This window comes from Mustela erminea, chromosome 5 (genome assembly GCF_009829155.1).
Source record: "Mustela erminea isolate mMusErm1 chromosome 5, mMusErm1.Pri, whole genome shotgun sequence".
In the NCBI taxonomy this organism is placed as follows: domain Eukaryota; kingdom Metazoa; phylum Chordata; class Mammalia; order Carnivora; family Mustelidae; genus Mustela; species Mustela erminea.
Genome location: NC_045618.1, coordinates 120,275,213 through 120,295,885, shown reverse-complemented (window position 1 = coordinate 120,295,885; position 20,673 = coordinate 120,275,213). Strand labels below are relative to the sequence as shown.

General features: G+C 38.1%; 1 protein-coding gene across 8 annotated transcripts in view; it reads left to right on the top strand.

The window, feature by feature from the left end:
- Positions 1 to 20,673, top strand: part of ZC3H14 (zinc finger CCCH-type containing 14) — a 53,419-nt gene that overhangs the window by 11,429 nt on the left and 21,317 nt on the right. For all 8 annotated transcript variants that reach the window (XM_032344739.1, XM_032344738.1, XM_032344737.1 and 5 more), the window contains exons 4-9: positions 927 to 967; positions 2,247 to 2,442; positions 3,198 to 3,627; positions 4,311 to 4,471; positions 5,090 to 5,190; positions 6,716 to 6,871. In XM_032344739.1, the coding sequence (XP_032200630.1) occupies positions 927 to 967; positions 2,247 to 2,442; positions 3,198 to 3,627; positions 4,311 to 4,471; positions 5,090 to 5,190; positions 6,716 to 6,871 (1,085 nt within the window). The remainder of the gene's footprint in view (positions 1 to 926; positions 968 to 2,246; positions 2,443 to 3,197; positions 3,628 to 4,310; positions 4,472 to 5,089; positions 5,191 to 6,715; positions 6,872 to 20,673) is intronic.

Here is a 20,673-nt window from a genome sequence, read left to right as displayed (position 1 = left end):
TTGACCTAGATAGAGATCCTTTCTCAGATAACTTGATGGAACACTTTGGATTAATTTCTTACATAAAGGACTGAATGAATTTGAATTTAAAATCAAACTCAATTTTCTCATCTTGCCATAAATTCCATAATGTATACTGATGCAAGTTAACTTGTCTCTATTTGGGCACTTTATTTCCCTGGTTAAGTTTCATTGACATCAGCCTGAAATGGACCATTATGATTGTTTGGAGCCCTGTAGTAATTGTGTCCAAGGGGACAGTAGCATGTGACTGGGTGCTGGGTGAAACATTATAATGAGATAGATATTTCTGGTATTTTCAGAAGGAATGGCCTCTTGGAAGGGATTGTAAGGCAAAATTACTTTGTACATTAACTACTAAGATAGTCTGTGTTATAAACAAGGTTGTAACCTGTGCTTGTTTACAGCATTAGTAATGAGGTGATATGTTTTGATTATTTTCAAGTTTTTTATTTCTCAGAATTAAGCTGTTTTCAGAAACCATATAAGTAAATAAAATAAACTTAAACTCTGCTTAAGGAATTGTAACAATAATAAACTATATTACATATCTGTGTTACTTCGTCTTTTACCATAAGCTACATGGAGTCTTTAAAACAAAATTACATTCTTTGTAGATGAAGACTGGTCAAATAATATCTTTTCCCTTATTTGGACAGAAGATAGATGTTCAAAACAATGATGAAAAAATACGATTTTTTAATTTACTTCTAGAATACTCATATAAGCCTTTTTTAAAAATGTGGTATTTCTTTAACTTTGTCCATTAAATACTGTTTAGTACCATTTATCAATATTTGTATCTGAAGGTAGAGTCTGTAATGTCATCACATTTCAAGTGATAGTTGAAATAAAATCTTTTCTTGATTAGATGAAGATTTAATATATATATTTTTTTATTTTAGGCTTCATGGTGTGTTAGATAAACTTCGCTCTGTGACAACTGGTAAGATTCATTAAAACATTTGGAATTTGGGGCACCTGGGTGGCTTAGTCATTAAGTATCTGCCTTTGGCTCAGGTCATGATCCCAGGGTCCTGGAACTGAGCCCCCCATCAGGCTTCCTGCTTGGTGGGAAGCCTGCTTCTCCCTCTCCCCCTGCTTGTGTTCCCTCTCTCACTGTGTCTCTCTCTGCCAAATAAATAAATAAAAATCTTTAAAAAAAGTTTTTGGAATTTACTATAGCATTTTTTGTGGGTTTTTTTTTTTTTTTCTTAAAGATCTTATTTATTTGAGAGAGAGTGAGAGCATGAGCAGGGAGGGAGTGGGAGAGGGAGAAGTAGACTCTGCTGGGCAGGAAGCCTGATGTGGGGGGCGTCTCAGATTGTGACCTGAGCTGAAAGTGGACGGTTAACCAGTTGACTGAGGCACCCAGGTGCTAATGTTTATTTTCTAAAGTCATTTAATGCTGCTTTGGAAAAAATTCCATAAATTTGAAAATAATAGTTTCTTGGGACTTTCTTAGGAGGTGCATGAACGGTGAATTCAAGAGCAAGAAATTGAACATAACTTAAAGATAATTAAACAAGGGAAGGAAAGTTAAGGAAAGAATTGTGAATTTGTGCAGTGTTTCAGCTTCAAGGATGTTTTTATTGGTTTATTTACTTTTTTTAAAGATTTTATGTATTTATTTGACAGAGAGCGCACAAGTAAGGCGAGCAGCAGGCAGAGGGAGAGAGAGAAGCAGGCTCCCCACTGAGCAAGAAGCCAGATGCAGGCCTGGATCCCAGAACCCTGGGATCATGACCTGAGCTGAAGGCAGATGCTTAACCAACTGAGCCATGCAGGCACCTTTGATTTATTTAGTTTTAAAGATTTATTTATTTATTTGAAAAAGAGAGAGTGTGCATGCATGATAATGTGGGGGAGTGCAGAGGGAGAGGATCTCAAGCAGACTCTGCTAATAAGCACAGAGTCTGACATAGGGCTCAGTCCCACTGCCCATGAGATCAAGACCTGAGCTGAAATCACTACTTGGTTGCTCAACTGACTGAGCCGCCCAGGTGCCCCAAGGATGTTTTAATGTTTTATAATGGAAAATTACTGAGAAATTCAGTAATAGTAAATTGAATTAATTATTATACTGATTATCTGTGGAGTAATGTTCAGCCATTAAAAACATTGTGGAAGAACACATACTGCTTTTAAATTGGTGATGAACAGGGGAAAGGTTCAAAGTAAAGTAATAAAAACAGCTTAAAAGGACCATGTATTTCTCTTTCCAGACCCTTCCAGTCTTAAGTCTTCTGATACTAACATCTTTGACAATAATGTGTCTTCAAACAAGAGCTGTTTCAGTCGGGGAGATGAGAGAAGGCATGAAGCTGCAGTGCCACCTCTTGCAGTTGCTAGCAGTAGACCTGAAAAAAGAGATTCCAGGGTTTCTACTAGTTCACAAGAGCAGAAAACCACTACTGTCAGGTAAGAGTCCTGTGTAGACCTGCTGTGGGTAGGTAAGTATGTGTATGTGACCTTGATATTAGTTTTTAGATCTTTCAATTTTTGTTTTCAGAAATTTTTGGAAATACTGAGGTGGTTGTAAGCAATTTTTTTCTTTCTTTCTTTTTCTTTCTTTCTTTTTTTTTTTTTAATTTTTTAATTTATTTATTTGACAGAGATCACAAGTAGGCAGAGAGGCAGACAGAGAGAGAGGAGGAATCAGGCTCCCCGCTGAGCAGAGAGCCTGACTCAGGACTCAATCCCAGGACCCTGGGATCATGACCTGAGCTGAAAGCAGAGGCTTTAACCCACTGAGCTACCCAGGCGCCCTTTCCTTTTTTTAAATGAGGTAATGGTTAAGACCTACGTATGATTGTCTTTTACCTCAAATATGTAAGGTTTTTTTTAAAAAGTATTTTTAAAGTAGTTTTTAGGGGCGCCTGGGTGGCTCAGTCGGTTAAGCGACTGCCTTCAGCTCAGGTCATGATGCCAGGGTCCTGGGATCAAGCCCCACATCAGGCTCCCTGCTCAGCGGAGAGCCTGCTTTTCCCTCTTCCTCTGCCTGCTGCTCTGCCTACTTGTGTTCTCTCTGTCAAATAAATAAATAAAATCTTAAAAAAAAAGAAGTAGTTTTTAATGGAGTACATAAAGAGTAAACTTTTTCATTAAAATTTAAGTATTTGAAGTTACTGCTCTAAGTTGGTTATAATTTTGTGTGTGTGTGTTTTTAAAAATAGACAGACTTATGATGATGGAGCTGCAACCCGATTAATGTCAACTGTGAAGCCTCTGAGGGAGCCAGCACCCTCTGAAGATGTGATTGATATTAAACCAGAACCAGATGATCTCATTGATGAAGATCTCAATTTTGTGCAGGAGAATCCCTTATCTCAGAAAAAACCTACAGTGACACTTACATATGGTTCTTCTCGCCCTTCTATTGAAATTTATCGACCACCTGCAAGTCGAAATGCAGATAGTGGTGCTCATTTAAACAGGTTGCAATTTCAGCAGCAGCAAAACAGTATTCATGCTGCCAAGCAATCTGATATACAGAACAGCCGGGTATATGAAACTGGACGTTTGTGTGAACCGGAAGTGCTTAACAGTTTAGAAGAGACTTACAGTCCCTTTTTCAGAAACAACTCAGAAAAAATGAGTATTGAGGTTTGTATATACTTTTTTGTTGTTATTACATTTTAAAAGTTTTTTTATTTTTTGAAGTTAGGCTGAATTCCCATCATGGGGCTTGAACTCTCAAAACCCTGAGATCAAGAATCACATGCTCTGCTAACTGATCTGGCGAGGCGCCCCTGCATATACTTTTAAATTCTGGCTTCTTAGACTGAAAATTGGTGTTTCTTAGTACTGAATATATGTGAAATAACTAAACAAATATTGCAAGTTTATTTTAGACTGATTTCTGTGCTACTTAACATACTACACCAGATTTTCCTCTTCACGATTGGCTTCTACAGATAGTTTACATCTTGTTTACTTTCCTGGGATGCCAGCATTTGAGATAGCTATAACCTTACCTTATAATTTCAGGGGAATTTTAGGTCAATTTTAGATTTTCCATGGCAGTTACTTAGGAACAATGAAGTAATTCCATTTTATTAGTTTCAGCAGTGCTATATGCTGCTGTTTATGCATGAATGTAAAGCGTTATTTTTTGTTACAGCTAATGATTGGCTCTTAGGATAATAGTTACATTTTTATAAGAAACCAGGAAGTAGCTTGTGAATTCTCAGTATGATTGGCTTTTTCTTGAGGGAAAAAAAAACACTGTGATAGAACTTTGTTTTTTTTTTCTGAGACTAGGTAAGCGTAAATTTATCTGCTTGCAGGAAGAAAACTTTCGCAAGAGAAAGTTGCCTGTGGTAAGTTCAGTTGTTAAAGTAAAAAAATTCAATCATGATGGAGAAGAGGAGGAGGAAGATGATGATTGTGGGTCTCGTACAGGAAGCATCTCCAGCAGTGTGTCAGTGCCAGCAAAGCCTGAAAGGAGGTACCTTGACCATTGTCTGTAAATTAATTTTTAATTGCCTGATGGAATCTTCTGGTTTTCTTGAAGAGGATATCATAAAAATAAAATTTTAATAGTATGTAAGACTTTTCTATTGGTTTTTGAGAAACAGATTAATAAAAGAGAAATTGCTTAAAATTGGAGAAGATTACAGAGAATAAAAACTGTAATATGGTGGGGCTGGTGAGGGGTTGATCCAGATTCATTATTTTATTCTTTTATTTTTTTTTATTTTTTTTTATTTTAAAGATTTTATTTATTTAGTCAGAGAGCGAGAGTGAGCACAGGCAGACAGAGTGGCAGGCATAGTCAGAGGGAGAAGCAGGCTCCCCGCGGAGCAAGGAGCCCGATGTGGGACTCGATCCCAGGACGCCGGGATCATGACCTGAGCCGAAGGCAGCTGCTTAACCAACTGAGCCACCCAGGCGTCCCAGATTCATTATTTTAAAAGGTTAAAATGTTCCAGTCTAGTTGACATTTCTTAAAAATGTACAGCTGTTCTGTACAGAATCTAAGGGAAGGCTGTAGTAAAGGCCCAACGGATGGCTAGCATGAAAGAACTCATATCTAAAATTTAATATACTTTTAACTTTTTTTTAGACCTTCACTCCCACCTTCTAAACAAGCTAACAAGAACCTAATTTTGAAGGCTATATCTGAAGCTCAAGAATCTGTAACAAAAACAACTAACTATTCTACAGGTAATTTCAAATGTATTATGTTTACATTGAGTTTTCTTTGACTCTTGAAGCTTGCATTGATTGCTTCCCAAGTTGTATAATAAAGACACTTGCCAGATGTCAGAACTAAGAAGAGTTTCGGAGAAGAATGGTTTTAACAGATCATTTTGAGAAACCCCAGTTGTCAGTGTAATTTAGTTCTTTGATCAGCTGTGTAGTGCCTTTTATTCCCTTCATATTGTGTGTGAAATATTTAATAAAATTTTTATAGGGAGTTTTGATAAAGGTGGGACTTTCATATTCATGTCATTGGAGTCAACATTTGATAGGATTTATGACGTATAAAAGGGAGCGCAGTTGGATATTAAGAGTCAGAGTTAGACAAATTTGGCTAGTGCATGAGCAGATTGGCTTTTTTTTCCCCCCAGTAGAACCCATTAATGGAATATAAGGCAGAGAATTGACTCATTTTTGATGTTCCTGCCCCAGTCCTAGTGGAAGTACTGAATTATTTTATGAGAATGTAAAGGTATTGCATGTTTTTAAAGGATAAGAAAAGGAGATAAGTCACATACAGTCTGATCTTACAGAAAACTTGTTCCGAAATGCAAACTAAATGATGGGTGCCATATTGTCATAAATTCTGTTCTGCCCCATGTGCTGAAGCTAGTGTGCAAAACTTTCAATTAATAAAAATTGATACTTGCCCACTCTAAAAATTTTTATTTTATTTTTGCTATGGATTTGATGACCATTCGTTTAGCATTTTTCTGCCGTTTCTTTTGTATCTCTTTATGTCACCCTTTCCTAAAGTGAAGTAGATTTTAAGTTACCAGCTTTCGAACCTCATAGGTATCTGTCCTCTTCTCATTTCTAACTTAACTTTGAACATAAACAGCTTTTGCATATGAGGACTATCAGGCTAAGGCCAAAACTAGACCTAACCTATATAAATTTCATTTCTTTGCCTTTCTACAATATTGTGTTGTTTTTTTGTTGTTTGGGTTTTTTTTAAAGATTTTATTAGAGAGCATGAGCAGGGAGAGAGGGGAGTGGGAGAAACAAGCTGTCCACTGAGCAAAAACCTTTATGTCGGTCTTGATCCCAGGACCCTGGGATCATGACCTAAGCCAGAATCGAGTCAGATGCTTAACCGACTAAGCCACCCGGCACCCCCGTGTTTTTATAATAGTGGGAGATTGCTCATGTATTTTTGAGAAATAACATTGATACTCATTTTTGACCTGTAGTATGTAAATTATAATTTGAAGTTGTTAATGAAGTTGATAATGAAGCAAAATTTAAATTACATTTGGTTAAAAATGTCTGGCAGTGTATTTATGGCATGTGGTTTAAAATGTATAGATGAAGTCAGTTATATATCTCTCTGGAATATTAGAAGAAAAAAAGATGTTACCTGTGAACCATTTCAAATTTTTCATTTGTTCTAAACCCAAGGAGGCATTTATATTTAATAGGATATATTCACTGCTCAGTTTTGATGTATTATTGCATCTACATTTCCCATCTTTTTCCTTTTAAAAAGTCTCACAGAAACAGACACTTCCAGTTGCTCCCAGAACTCGAACTTCTCAAGAAGAATTGCTGGCAGAAATGGTCCAGGGCCAAAGCAGGAGCCCCAGAATAAGTACCCCCATTAAAGAAGAGGAAACAAAGGGAGATAATATAGAAAAGAGCCAAGGTAATAATTTAAATGATATGTCATTCTCTGTTACTACACTTTTTTTTTTTCATGAGGCACTAAAGATTTGCCAGTGGGTGTTTGTGAAATGTTAGTTGTGTGAGAAAAGTGCTCGTTAGGCCCAAAGAGAGAAGGAGAAGGGGCTGAGAGGAAAGTCTAATAAGCCTGCACATTTTAGGATCTTAAGTCTTTTTATTACAGAAATTTTTAATTTTTTTTTTTGAAGATTTTATTTATTTATTTGACAGATAGATCATAAGTAGGCAGAGAGGCAGGCAGAGAGAGAGAGGGGGAGGTAGGCTCCCTGTTGAGCAGAGAGCCTGATGCAGGGCTCGATCCCAGGACCCTGAGATCATGACCTGGGCCGAAGGCTTAGAGGCTTAACCCACTGAGCCATCCAGGCGCCCCAGAAATTTTTAATGTTATTAAAAGTGGGAAGAACAGTGCGATGAATTCCCATGAACCCAGTTATCTAGCCTTAATAATTACCAGTGTTTTGCTGGTCCTGAGAAAGTTTCTACTTAGAGATACATAGATATCTGCATTTTTTCTTCTTTTTGTTAATTGTACCCCTGTTCTCCTGAACTGGGACACTTCTTAGCATCCTTTCTTTCACCTGGCCAGTTGTCCCAGTGGCCCTACTTTATTCTTTTGTTGCTGGTTAACTGCAGTTAGCTTTCAGCTGATCTTTCTACTTCCTTTCTCTCAACCCCACTACCCCATCTTCAGTACAGACACTTTTCCTGTCATGTCAAGGTGTGCTTTAATCATGTGATTTCTTCTTGAGAGCATTATGATGTTTCCATCTCATGCATTATCTGGGACTGATGCCATCAGCTTGGCCTTTAGTCAGTTTGGATAGCTGGTCTCTGGGCCTTTCCAGTCAAGAACCTCTTCTGTCAAGAAAGGTCCTAGTTTACATCTGTTTCTTTTCTATTGAGATCTAAATTTTAAAAAACCTCGCCAAAACTGAATGCTCGTCATGTTATTTCTGACTCACACTTTTCTAATGCTGGCATACATTTTTTCATTCCTTCTTAACTATGTTCTTGAAACTGTTTCAGGTTCATTTCAAATCTGTTTCATGAGGCCTTAATGATTCCATTCTGTGTGTCCCTTCATTCTCTCTTTAAAAAAAAAAAGATCCTTGTATTTTGCATTTTGCCATGCACCATTATGTGCAAATCCAATAAATGATGGACATGAGAACAGGAAAATTCCAAAACAGCCAAATACATTAACTAGAAAGTATAAATGAGCCGATCAGTATTTTGTAAAGAGCAACTAGAAAGCATTTGAGCTTCAGTAAGGGTAAGAATCGCAGTGTGTTGAAGTCCATCAAACATCATGAAGTACATCAAACTTGATTTCATATATATTTTTAAATATACTTTATGTATTTTAGAGAGCACGAGCAGAAGGAGGGTTAGAGGGATAAGCAGACTCCCTGCTAAGCAGAGAGCCTGATGTGGGACTTGATCCCAGGACTCTGGGATCATGCCTTGAGCTGAAGGCAGATGCTTGATCAGGTGAGCCCCCATGATTTCATATTTTTTTTAAAGTAGATCTTTAGGGGCGCCTGGGTGGCTCAGTGGGTTAAGCCGCTGCCTTTGGCTCCGGTCCTCAGGGTCCTGGTATCGAGTCCCGCATCGGGCTCTCTGCTCAGCAGGGAGCCTGCTTCCCTTCCTCTCTCTCTGCCTGCCTCTCTGCTTACTTGTGATCTCTCTCTGTCAAATAAATAAATAAAATCTTAAAAAAAAAAAAAAAGATCTTTCATTGGTCACCTTCTGGAGGATAATAGATACTAATTCATTGTCTTGAAAACTGGGTAAATTATTGAGCATTTATGCTGTTTTTGTGTTAAAGAATGGTGTCCCTGTATAGTCAAATAGTATAGGAGTTAACATCTGCTTTTGTGAATAGTTTTATTGGACCAACCCTTGCCCATTCATGTATATATTGTCTGTGGCTGCTTTTGTACTATATTCAGAGTTGAATAGCTGCAACCCAAAGCAGACATTTGCAATCATTTATGTAGTTAGTGAGGAAGGTTTTTTTGTTGTTGTTGTTGTTGTTGTTGTTGTTTTAAATATACTGTGCCCAAAGTGGAGCTTGAACTCATGACCCTGAGATCAAGAGTTGCATTCTTCAGACTGAGCCAACCAGACACCCCTAGAAAAAGGATTTTTAAAGAAATTCCTCCAGCTAATAAGTGAAAACAGAATGATAGAATTATAGCTTGTTGGGGTTCCCCCCCCAAGTCAGTGAATTAATCTAGGCACTGATCATTAATGGCTACTAAAAAAGTGAAAAACAGTTATTTCATGCCTCCAGAGGAAAGAATAAAACTACCTCAGTCTTGGCAGCATCTCTTTCTGCCCACAGGTCCTTTCCCCGTGCTGTAATAAAATCACCATTTTTGCACCAAAAAACCCCAAACTACCTTAGTCTACTTGCCAGAGGATTTGAACTTGGGTGATCAGGGTTCTGATCTGGCATTCGGCTTGCAGGAAGTACAGAGGCCAGAGGAATATGTTGCTTGTCACATCATGAGTGTGCAACAGGCAAAGAACAGTATCTGGGATGCCCTATAGGTCAAATAGCCTGAGAATTCTGCATTAAAAGACAAAATAAGCAAGGTTAAACTGTAGTGTCTAGGGATGCATATTTATGAGCTGCAAAGAAATTTTAGGTTATTATAAAAGGCATAAAAAGTCCTTCCCCTTTAGGGAAGGACTGATTGAGACAGCATATATGGGACAGTTTCTGGGGTGGGCGGCACAGTTCTATTTTCTAGACCTGAATGGTGGCTGTAAGGATGTTTTGCCTTATAAAATTCAATAAGCTACTGTTTGTTTTGTGTGGTTCTCTGTATTGTTCTCTGTTTTGTTTTAAAGTAAAAAGTTAAAAATTTGAAATGGTATCAAGTACATCTCCTGAGGACTTACTGCTCTTAGTGAATTGGTTTATTCGCAAGTACAAAGTGACATTCTGCAAATAGCAATTAATTACTGTACTTACTGTTACAGTTTTGTGACGTTTTTAAAGCTTTGTGTTTTACAGCTTTGTAACATGTTTTTAAAAATCTAAATATGTATACACGTATTGGCATGAGTTAGTGTTTTTTCCTCTCTCTGGTCTCTACTTTTATTAGCCTACCGACCTCACAGTATTCATGCTATTTCTCTTTCTGTCTTGGATTAGTCTGTCACCAGAAGTTTATTTTGCTAATGCGTTCAAAGACTTAACAGTGGTAATTCTGGCTTTATTGATTCTCCTTTGATGCCTTGGTTTTCTGTTTCTTTGGTTCTGTTCTTATTTTTAATATATCTACCTATATTTTTAATTATTAATTTATCTCTGCTTGTCTTTTCAGATGTAAACATTTAAGCTGTAAATTTTTCTTGAGGTGCCACTTCTGTTGCAAATCACAAATTCTGATATATAATGTTTTCATTATCAATCAGAGTATCTTTAATTCCTAATATGATCTTCATCTTTGACCCATGAGCTATTTGAAAGTGTTTGTAATTTACAGTATATGGAGGATTTGTTTCTGACTTTTGCTCTTTTATTATATATTCTTGACTTGATTGAATTGTTTCAGTGTGATCTGTGTAATACATATTTTTTGAAAATTGTTAAGAATTAATTTTGCACTTCTTACATTGCATTTTGAAAGAAAGTGGGCTGTAATTGTTGGATTCAGAATTTTGCATTGAATAGATACAGCTCTGTGGTTATGTTGTTCAAATCTCGACCTTAATGAGTTTTTGATTGCTTGACTTAACAATAATTGAGAGAAGGTCTTGAGATTGTCTTATGAAGACAAATTTATTTTAATTTCATTATATTTCTATCAGTGTTTTCCATGCCTTAGTTGTCAGGTTTTTTCAGACCTTTAATGCTTTAGGCATATATATCTCTTAAATATTACAAAGCTAGCTTGTTGTTTGTTTGTTTGTAAAGATTTTATTTATTCTGGGGGGAGCCGAGGGAGAGGGACAAGCAGACTCTGTGCTGAGTGTGGAACCCAATATGTGGCTTGATCTCAGGACCCTGAGGTCATGACCTAAGCCAGAATCAAGAGTCAGACCCTTAACTGACTGAACCACCAAGGCGCCCCTAGATTTTTTTTTGTCTTTTTTTTAACCCAATCTGAGTTTGCCTGTTACTGGAAAGTTTAAACCATTCATAGTTCTGTCATCTTTTCTTTCTTTTTTTTTCTTTTTTTTGCCAAAGATTGATTGACTTATTTGACAGAGAGAGAATGAGAGCACAAGCAGGGGGAGTGACAGGCAGAGAGAGGATGCAGGCTCCCTAGTGAGCAGGGACCCCTGATAGAGGCTTGATCCCAGGACCCTGGGATTACGACCTGAGCTGAAAGCAGAAGCTTAACCAACTGAGCCACCCAGGCACCCTTCTTTTTTGATTCATATTGGCCTTTTGTTTTTTCCTCCTCGTTGCCTTTAAAAGATTCATTAGTAACTATTATTGATTGCCCCAGCTCTGTATTTTTTTTTTTTTAACTAGTTTAAACACTCCATTTCTGTTTATCCAGTGGTTAACACCAAAATCTTACCATGCAAATTTAATTGCATATTCCAGAAGTTAATGTTCTGACCCGATTTCCAAAGTAAATTAACTGTAGAATACCTTAGCTCCAGGCTTTACCTTTCTGGCTTACATTATGTTTCCAGTTTTTCATTTTTGTTATTTTTTAAATGCACAAGTTGGGCACTATTATTATTTTACCCACCCAGTGTTTATTCTGATTTTACCTACATGTTTATCAGTTTTTGTTCTCACACCTTGAATGTTACTTGAGGATCATCATCTTCAATGTTTTGAAGTATTTTTGAAGTGTATTCTTTGACAGTTGCTTTAAGAATAGGTCTTTTGCTCTAAATTTGCCAAGAGGCTATTTATCTGTGTTTTTTCCCTCCTTGTTCTTGTGCAGTAATTTTGCTGGATAACAACAGTTCTTTGTTCTCAGCACCTTGTATGTATTATGCCATTGTCTTCTGGCTTCCATTATTGTTGAATGGACTTCTGTCATTCTAATTGTCTGTCGTTCCTTTGTAGGTGATCTGTCCTTTCTCTGGCTGCTTTCAAGATCTTCTCTTTGTCTTTGATGTTCTGCAGTTTCACTACGATGTATCTAGGCATGGATTTCCTTTGGTTTTCCTATTTTGTATATGTTGTATAAAAAACATTTAAATAAAATATTTTACATATGAAATATATGTTTACCATAGAAAAATTGGAAAAGCAAATCTTTGTAATGCTTGTTGATAGATTAGAAACTCATCAAATAGTGTAGAAAATTTAAAAATAAAAAGCATCGTTCTTTGCTTCATTCTTCTCTACATTGGTTCTTCCCAGATGGCTGCCACTTTTAAATGCTTGTGTTTATGTCTTTAATTTTCTCCATATCCCATAATATGCTTTATAACAATTTTTTTCATTCACTAACAGTAGATGATATTTCTTGTTTTTTTTGCTATGGTGTATCAGGATTTAACTCACACTTTTCCCTGCTTTTCAAGCTCATAAAGTAAAATCAGTATTTTTGGTTCATTTACTTATTTTTGTCATTTTTTTTTTTAAGATTTTATTTATTTGACAGAGATCTCAAGTAGGCAGAGAGGCAGGCAGAGAGAGGGGAGGAAGCAGGCTCCCCGCAGAGCAGAGAGCCTGATGTGGGGCTCGATCCCAGGACCCTGGGATCACGACCCGAGCCAAAGGCAGAGGCTTTAACCCACTGAGCCACCCAGGTGTCCCTGTTTTTGTCATTTTATTTTATTTTTTTTTAAGATTTTATTTATTTATTTGTCAGAGAGGATGAGCACAGGCAGGCAGAGTGGCAGGCAGAGGCAGAGGGAGAAGCAGGCTCCCTGCATGGAGTCCTGATGTGGGACTCGATCCCAGGATACTGGGATCACGACCCCAGCCGAAGGCAGCTGCTTAACCAACTGAGCCATGCAGGCGTCCCTGGTTTTGTCATTTTAAATAATATATCTAAATATTTACTTTTTGTGTGATTACTATAATTCAGTATGCTTTGGTTTTTTGTTTGTTTGTTTTAGTTTTTAGATTTTATTTATTTATTTTAGGAGAGAAAATGCAAGCAGAGGGAGAGAGAGGGACAAGCAGACTCTGTGCTGAGCTCGGAGTCCAACATAAGGACTCAATCTCATGACCCTGAGATTATGATCTGAGGTGAAATTAAGAGTTGGATGCTTAGCTGAGCCACCCAGATGCCCCTGTTTCAGTATACTTTGATTTCCAAAAGATAAGGATATTTATGTCCCTTTTTAAACTTTTTTTTTTTTTTTTTTACGTTTTATTTATTTATTTGACAGCACAAGTAGGCAGAGAGGCAGGCAGAGAGAGAGGGGGAAGTAGGCTCCTTGCTGAGCAGAGAGCTGGATTCAGGGCTTGATCCCAGGACCCTGGGATTATAACCTGAACCGAAGGCAGAGGCTTAACCCACTGAGCCACCCAGGCACCCCCCTTTTTAAACTCTTAATACATCTTTCCTTACCACACCTTCTAAATTCTGTACTTTTTTGGGGGGTGTGCAGAGGGAGGAACAGAGAGAATCTTAAGCAGGTTCCACACCCCGCATAGTGGGGCTCTATCTCACGACCCTGAGATGGTAGCCTGAGTCAAAATCAGTAGTCAGATGCTTAACCAGCTGAGCCACCCAGGTGCTCTAAACTCTGTACTTCTATATTGCCAAAGATGATGAAGTACACCTTTTGTTTTGCTTTCCTCGTTAAGACTACTATGCTTTGTAAGTTGGCTCTGAAAGTTGAGAACCAGGGGGTGGGGAGTTGGGTGAGCCTGGTGGTGGGTATTATGGAGGGCACATATCGCATGGAGCACTGGATGTGGTGCATAAACAATAAATTCTGGAACACTGAAAAGAAAAAATAACAAGAAAGTAAAAGTTGAGACCAATAAAGAGTGTATTTACATTATTAGGACTAAATAAATAGGGGTGCCTGGGTGGCTAGTCGATTAAGCATCAGACTCTCAGTTTACACTCACGGCGTGATCTCAGGGTCATGAGGTCAAACCCCGCATCAGGCTCCATACTAGGCAGGAAACCTGCTTAAGATTTTCTCATCTCCCTTTGCCTGTCACCCTGCTCAAGTGTGAGCATGCATTCTTACTCTCTCTAAATAAATAAATGAAAATCTTCTTTTAAAAAAAACTAATTCATTAGAGGGTCAGATTTACATTTTTGTCTATAGCTGTTTGCTAGGGATTCCTTAGATAAGTTTAATTTTTCTGCTCTTGAACAATTTTTTGTTTTCCTGAAGTTCTTTCCCCTACCCCCCCTTTTTGTATTGTATTGCCTACCTTCATTATGGTCTAAAAATTTGTCATTTTATACTAAGTCTTTGAGTTCCACTTTTTTCTTAGGTACCTTCATTCTAGAGCGTCTGTCCTCTCGCTCATCTAACTGGTTGCTCTCTAGATCTGCTTCAAGACTGTCATTCCAGGACTTAACTCCTCCCCTGAGTTTGCTCTGCATTTTCTGGATCCCACTGTCTTCTCGGTATATTCTCATTCTGTTATCACATCATGAAGAAACTTAAAAAGTATGGGAGGTAATTTCTTCTGAGTACTTAGAAATCTAAAGATACCCTTTTACTTAATTGATACTTTGGATAGGTACAAAATTCTAAGTTGAATTTTTCTCAAAACTTTGAAGACATGGCTTCATTATCTTGAAGCGTCTAATGTTTATGCTGAGGAGTTGGTTGCCCATGTGATTCTTATTCCATTATAGAATACGAGGGATTTATTTTTCTGGAGGGTTTTAGGATTTTCTGTGTGTTTCTGTGTGTTTCTTTTTACTGTGGTAAACTTCAAAAAAAAAAGATGCTATTTAGTCACTTTCGGGCCAAATACTTTGTGCAGTTCTTAAATTTGAAAATTCGTGTTTTTAGTGTGGGAAATTCTCTTTAAATTATTTCTTTAAAATTTTTTTCTCTTTTGGAAATTAAATTCCTGCTTTTATTTTCTCCTCATTTTTGTCTGATCTTATTCTTCTTTGGCATATTTTATTGACTTGACTTTAGTCTCCCCTCTCCCCCATTTTTTTTTTTTTTTTAAAGATTTTATTTATTTATTTGACAGAGAGAGATCACAAGTAGGCAGAGAGGCAGGCAGAGAGAGATGAGGAAGCAGTCTCCCTGCTGAGCAGAGAGCCGGATGCGGGGCTCGATCCCAGAACCCTGGGATCATGACCTGAGCTGAAGGCAGAGGCTTAACCCACTGAGCCACCCAGGTGCCCCTCCCCCCTTTTTGTTTTTGGTTTCCTTTTTTAAATGAATTTAAGTTTTTAAAAGTATATTTTAAAAATGTCTGCAAGGTCTTTCTTGGTCTGTTTATGTATCTTGTTTTGTGGATATAATATTTCAAATTTGTCAAAAGAATATAATTACAGGATTTTTTTTTTCTTTTTAAAGAATTATATTTTGTGTCCTAATTGATGGTTTTCCAGAGTCAGTTTTTGTTTTTTGTTTTTTTGTTTTCCCTTTTATTTGCAGGCTCTTTTCAAAAATGTTTGTAAACATATGAGTTCCTCATTTAAGAAAAGTCAGTAAAGAGGCTTACCTGGAATTGTGTGGGCCAAGCTTTGGTGTGGGCATGTTTTATTTTAAATAAAGCAGACAAGGACCTGCAGGTGGCCTTGAAATTAAAGAGGAGTTTTCTGGAGGTTCTTACACTCCCAACAATAGCTATCTAAGATTCTCCCCAGATAATTTTCCAAGTTCCTTGTTCTTAAAACATTTGAAAAAAATTTCTTTAAAGTAGGCTCCATGCCCAAAATGGGCCTTGAACTCCTGACCCGGAGAGCAGGAGTCTTACACTCTACTGACTGAGTCAGGGAGCCACCCCAAAACGTTTGAATTTTTAGAAAATGCGTGGCCGTCTCATTTGCAAACCCTTGTTTTCTGTTGAACATCCTTTGTAGTCTTCTTTGCTCCTCACTTCTCACAGTCTTGGATGCCCCTCTTTGTTCATTTCATCCAGGTTAAGTATCTCCAGATTGTCGATTCCCAAGTGGGTATCTCCAGCCAGGGCTTTGCATCTGAATTCCTAATTCTCCTCCAGCTGCTTATTCTACATTTTTTTTTTTTTTTGGATATGTAATAAATTAAACTTGTCTAAAACATAACTACTAACAATTTTTTCTTCCATTCTGTTTTTCCTACAGTCTTCCTCATTTTAGTTAACAGCACAGCACCACCTTTCCAGTTGATCAGGCCAGAAACTTAATGCTGTTCTTTCTTTGAAACTTAAGGCCATTCTTCCTTGCCTCTGTCTTTGCTTTCCTCTTTGTCTTTCTCCTTTTACCTTCCTCCTTCCCTCCACCTTCAGCAAATCCTGTCTGCTTCTACCTTCAGAGTATATTTAAATTCACTGTTCCTCATTGCCTCTCCCTCTACCATCCTAGGTTAAGCCATCATCCATGACTTACCTGGATTATTGGAATAGTGTCCTTACTGGTCTGTCTGCTTTCAAACTTGTCCTCCTACAGTTTGTTCCACACAGTAGCAAGTGATCCTTTTTTTTTTTTTTTTTTTAAATAAACATATAATGTATTATTAGTCCCAGGTGTACAAGGTCTGTGAATCGCCAGGTTTGCACACTTTTCTGAGATTAAGAGTCTCTTATGTTTTGTCTCCCTCCCGATCCCATCTTGTTTCATTTATTCTTTTCCTACCCCCCAAACCCCCAACGTTGTATCTCCACTTCCTCATATCAGGGAGATCATATGATAGCTGTCTTTCTCCGATTGACAAGTGATCCTTTTAAACTGTAAGTGAGATCATGCTGCTCCCCTTCTCAGAACCTACTGGTGCTCCCCATTACACTCCAACTAAAAGTAAGATTCCTCCCTGATCTTGTCACCTATTAGCCTTTTCCTTCCCTCCACTTGCTTCTCCTTGATATCCCCCGGACATACTTGCTGTATTTCTCTTTCAGAGCGTTCAAAGAAGAGCATGTCTGAGATGCTTTCACCCTTTCCCTGGAATATTTTTTTCCATAGGTCCACATAACTCACTCAAAAGTTGTCTTCGTGAAGCCTTCCCTAGCCCCCTACTCCTTTACCCACTCTTCTAAATCTTTATTTTTGCCACAGCACTTCTTATGTTATACGTATTTTGTGTTTTCATAGTTTAGATATTTTTATCCCCTCAGATCATCAATACAAAACATGTTCTGCTTTACATACATTTTGAGGGCTTTTTTTTGTTTTGTTTTTGAGCTCCCGTCTCCTTCCCCTCCCCACCAGAGTACAAGTTCTCTGACCAGGGATTTATGTGTTACTCATTGCTATGATTGAGTGGCTAAAACAGTGCCTGACATATAGTAGGAGCTCACTGAATCCTTTTGTCTTTTTTTTTTTTTTTAAAGATTTTATTTTTTTGTTTGAGACCGAGCACAAGCAGAGAGCAGAAGCAGAAGGAGAGGGAGAAGCAGACTCCCCACTGAGCAGGGAGCCCGATGTAGGGCTGGATCCCAGGACTCTGGGATCATGACCTGAGCTGAAGGCAGATGTTTCACCAACTGAGCCATCCACGCATCCCTACCAGGCTCCCCTAAATCCTTTTGTCTTAATGAATGTGTCAGTCAGCCTTGCATCTTGTCTCAGTTGCAGCTTTCCCAGCATCTCATTTTGGCTTTTCTGCTCTGCCTCACAGGCAGTATTTGTCCATATATTTTCTGTTTTCCAGAGATTGTTGAAAACTCATCTATGATCCCCTTCCTAATTCACACCTCTAAATCAGTGATCTGCTTTTTCTGATGATATAATTTTTTGTGTACTAGAATCATTTTTTGCTACTACACTTTGTATGTATTTGACTTAAATATGTCTACGCTGTTACTGGTATGTACGAATGTGTAAAAATAGGATTCTAAGGATAGAGATAAAAATATTTCTAAAATATTTGGTTATTTGGCTATTTTCTTCTTGTACCTTAGTGGGTAATGTTAGAAACCCAGTTTGGAGTCACTGTTGTATGTATTAGGAGATTGTAATTTTTAAGTTCCTTACTTCATTTTTATGGACTCTGCAGAATGAGGTGTGTATACATAGGCTCAGTGTGTCCTGCTGGACTGGAAGCTTTTTGTGAAGGAGTCTTAATAAAGAGAGGAGTTTTTGTATTCAGAAAAATGAAAATCTCCCTTTTGTTCTGTCCATTGCCTTCCTCGGAGATAAGCACTTCACTTAAAACAGTTTGGTGTAGGGGCACTGGGTGACTCAGTTGGTTAAGCATCTGCCTTCTGCTCAGGTCATGATCCATGATCCCAGGGCCCTGGGATCAGTCTCTGCATCGGGCTCTCTGCTTGGCGGGGAGCCTGCTTCTCCTCTCCCTTTCTATCAAATAAATAAATAAAATCTTAAAAAAGACCAGTTTGGTGTATATCTGTAGTCTCCTTGGCATTTTTTTTATATGTATGTACATGTATGTCCGTTCTCTGTAAAGTACAATTATATGTATATTTATATGCACCTACCATATATGTACATATAAAATAGCATCACATGAATTTCTCTGTGACATGTTTTATTTCACTTAATATGTAATGGAGAAAAGTATAATGGCGTGATTATTAGTATGGACTGAGGGAGTCCGACTGCTTCAGTGTTATTAATCCAGGCTATGCCACTTACTAAGTGACCTTAACCTTTTTGTACTCCGATTTCCTTAAAATATGTAATTGTCCTCTGCTGATAGATATTTACATTGGAATCCATGAAGGGATCTTTTTCTGCATTCTAATGTTGGGCTGGGTATAGAGGGTGATGACAGAAACCTCAAATGAGTTTTTTCGTAGCCTTGTTGTTACTCATCTGCTGCTAAGACTCCAGTCCTGCTTTTCTCTTTGATGTGTTGTTTGCTGCCCTCTAGTGAACCCGCTGGTTTTCAGGTGGCTTTTGGCTGAGGATGTGCTGCTCCTTCTCATGGTTTATGCTGTAGATGTCTTGTCTGGCAGCTAGGGCTCTTAATTCTATATGAATCCAAAGCCTTGTAAATTTTGAAAAATATTTTTTTCTAAAGATCTTAAAAAATCAGGTTAAATTTATAGATACAGTGGAGTAGGGAATAAAGATTCTTTTGTAAGTTTCAGCAGTTTTTCTTTTTCCTGTTACTATAAACATCTATTTAACTGGGAAACCAAAGGCTACACTTCATTATAAGAATTCTTCTGTAGGGCTGTTGGGAGTCATGTCCACCATCTTACATGCTTATACTTTGCAGCTTTTTTTTTTTTTTTTAATTTTTTTAAAGATTTTATTTATTTATTTGACAGAAATCACAAGTAGATGGAGAGGCAGGCAGAGAGAGAGAGAGAGAAGCAGGCTCTCCGCTGAGCAGAGAGCCCGAAGCGGGACTCGATCCCAGGACTCTGAGATCATGACCTGAGCCGAAGGCAGCGGCTTAACCCACTGAGCCACCCAGGCGCCCCTACTTTGCAGCTTTTTTGCAGCTAGTAAACCAAAGTAAAAATGACCTTTCTTTAACTAAAGCCGTGGAAAGAGACCTTTCATGAAAATTCATGAACCGGAAGACTTTAATATTGTTAAGATGGTGCTCCTTGGGGCGGCTGGGTGTCTTAGTGGGTTAAGCCTCTACCTTCGGCTCAGGTCATGATCCCGGGGTCCTGGGATTGAGCCCTGCATTGGGCTCTCTGCTCAGCGGCAGGGGGCTACTTCCCCTTACCCCTCTGCCTGCTTCTCTGCCTACTTGTGATCTCTCTCTCTCAAATAAAAAAAATATTTAAAAAGATAAAAAAGATGGTGGTCCTCTCCAAATTGATTTATGAGTTCAACTCCGTCCATGTTGAAATCCTTCTGGGGCTTTCACAGAAATTGGCAAAGTGATCCTAAGATACATATAGAAATGAAAAGGACCTGGAATAGCCAAAACCACTGAAAAAGAAAATTAGAGGACTTAAATTTTCTAACTGCAAAACTTCCTACAAAGCTATAATTGACTGGTACTAGCATAAGGATATACAGACAGATCTGTAAAATCAAATTGAGCATCTGGAAATAAACCAACACGTTTATCATAAGTTTTGTTGTTGTTTTTTTTTTTACATTTTATTTATTTATTTGACAGTGAGAGACACAGCGAGAGAGAGAACACAAGCAGGGAGAGTGAGAGAGGGAAAAGTAAGGCTTCCCTCAGAGCAAGGAGCCTGATGCGGGTCTCAGTCCCAGGACCCTGGGATCATAACCGAGCCAAAGGCAGACGCTTAACGACTGAGCACCGAGGTGCCCTGATTAAGTTGGTTTTCAGTAAGGTTGCCAAGACAGTTCAGTGGGGAATAGATTGGCTTTTCAGCAAAAAGCATTGGACAACTGAATATCCACATGCAGAGAATGAAGTTGGACCCTCACTTTACATAAACTAAAAAATGGATCAAAAGCTTACATGTAAGAGCTAATTTCATAAAACTCTTAGGGAAGAAATAGGTGTAAACCTAAATGAGCTTGGATTAGGCAATGGTTTCTCAGATTATGAGACCAAAAGCACAAGCATCCAAAGAAAAAGATAATTTAGGGGTGCCTGGGTTGCTCAGTCCTTGGGTATCTGTTTTCGGCTCAGGTCATGATCCCGGGATCCTGGGATGAGTCCCACATCAGGTTCCCTGCTCAGCGGGAAGCCTGCTACTCCCTCTCCCACTCCCTTTACTTGTGATTCCTCTCTTGTGCTCTGTCCTATGTCAAGTAAATAAAATTTTTTAAAAATTAAAAAAAA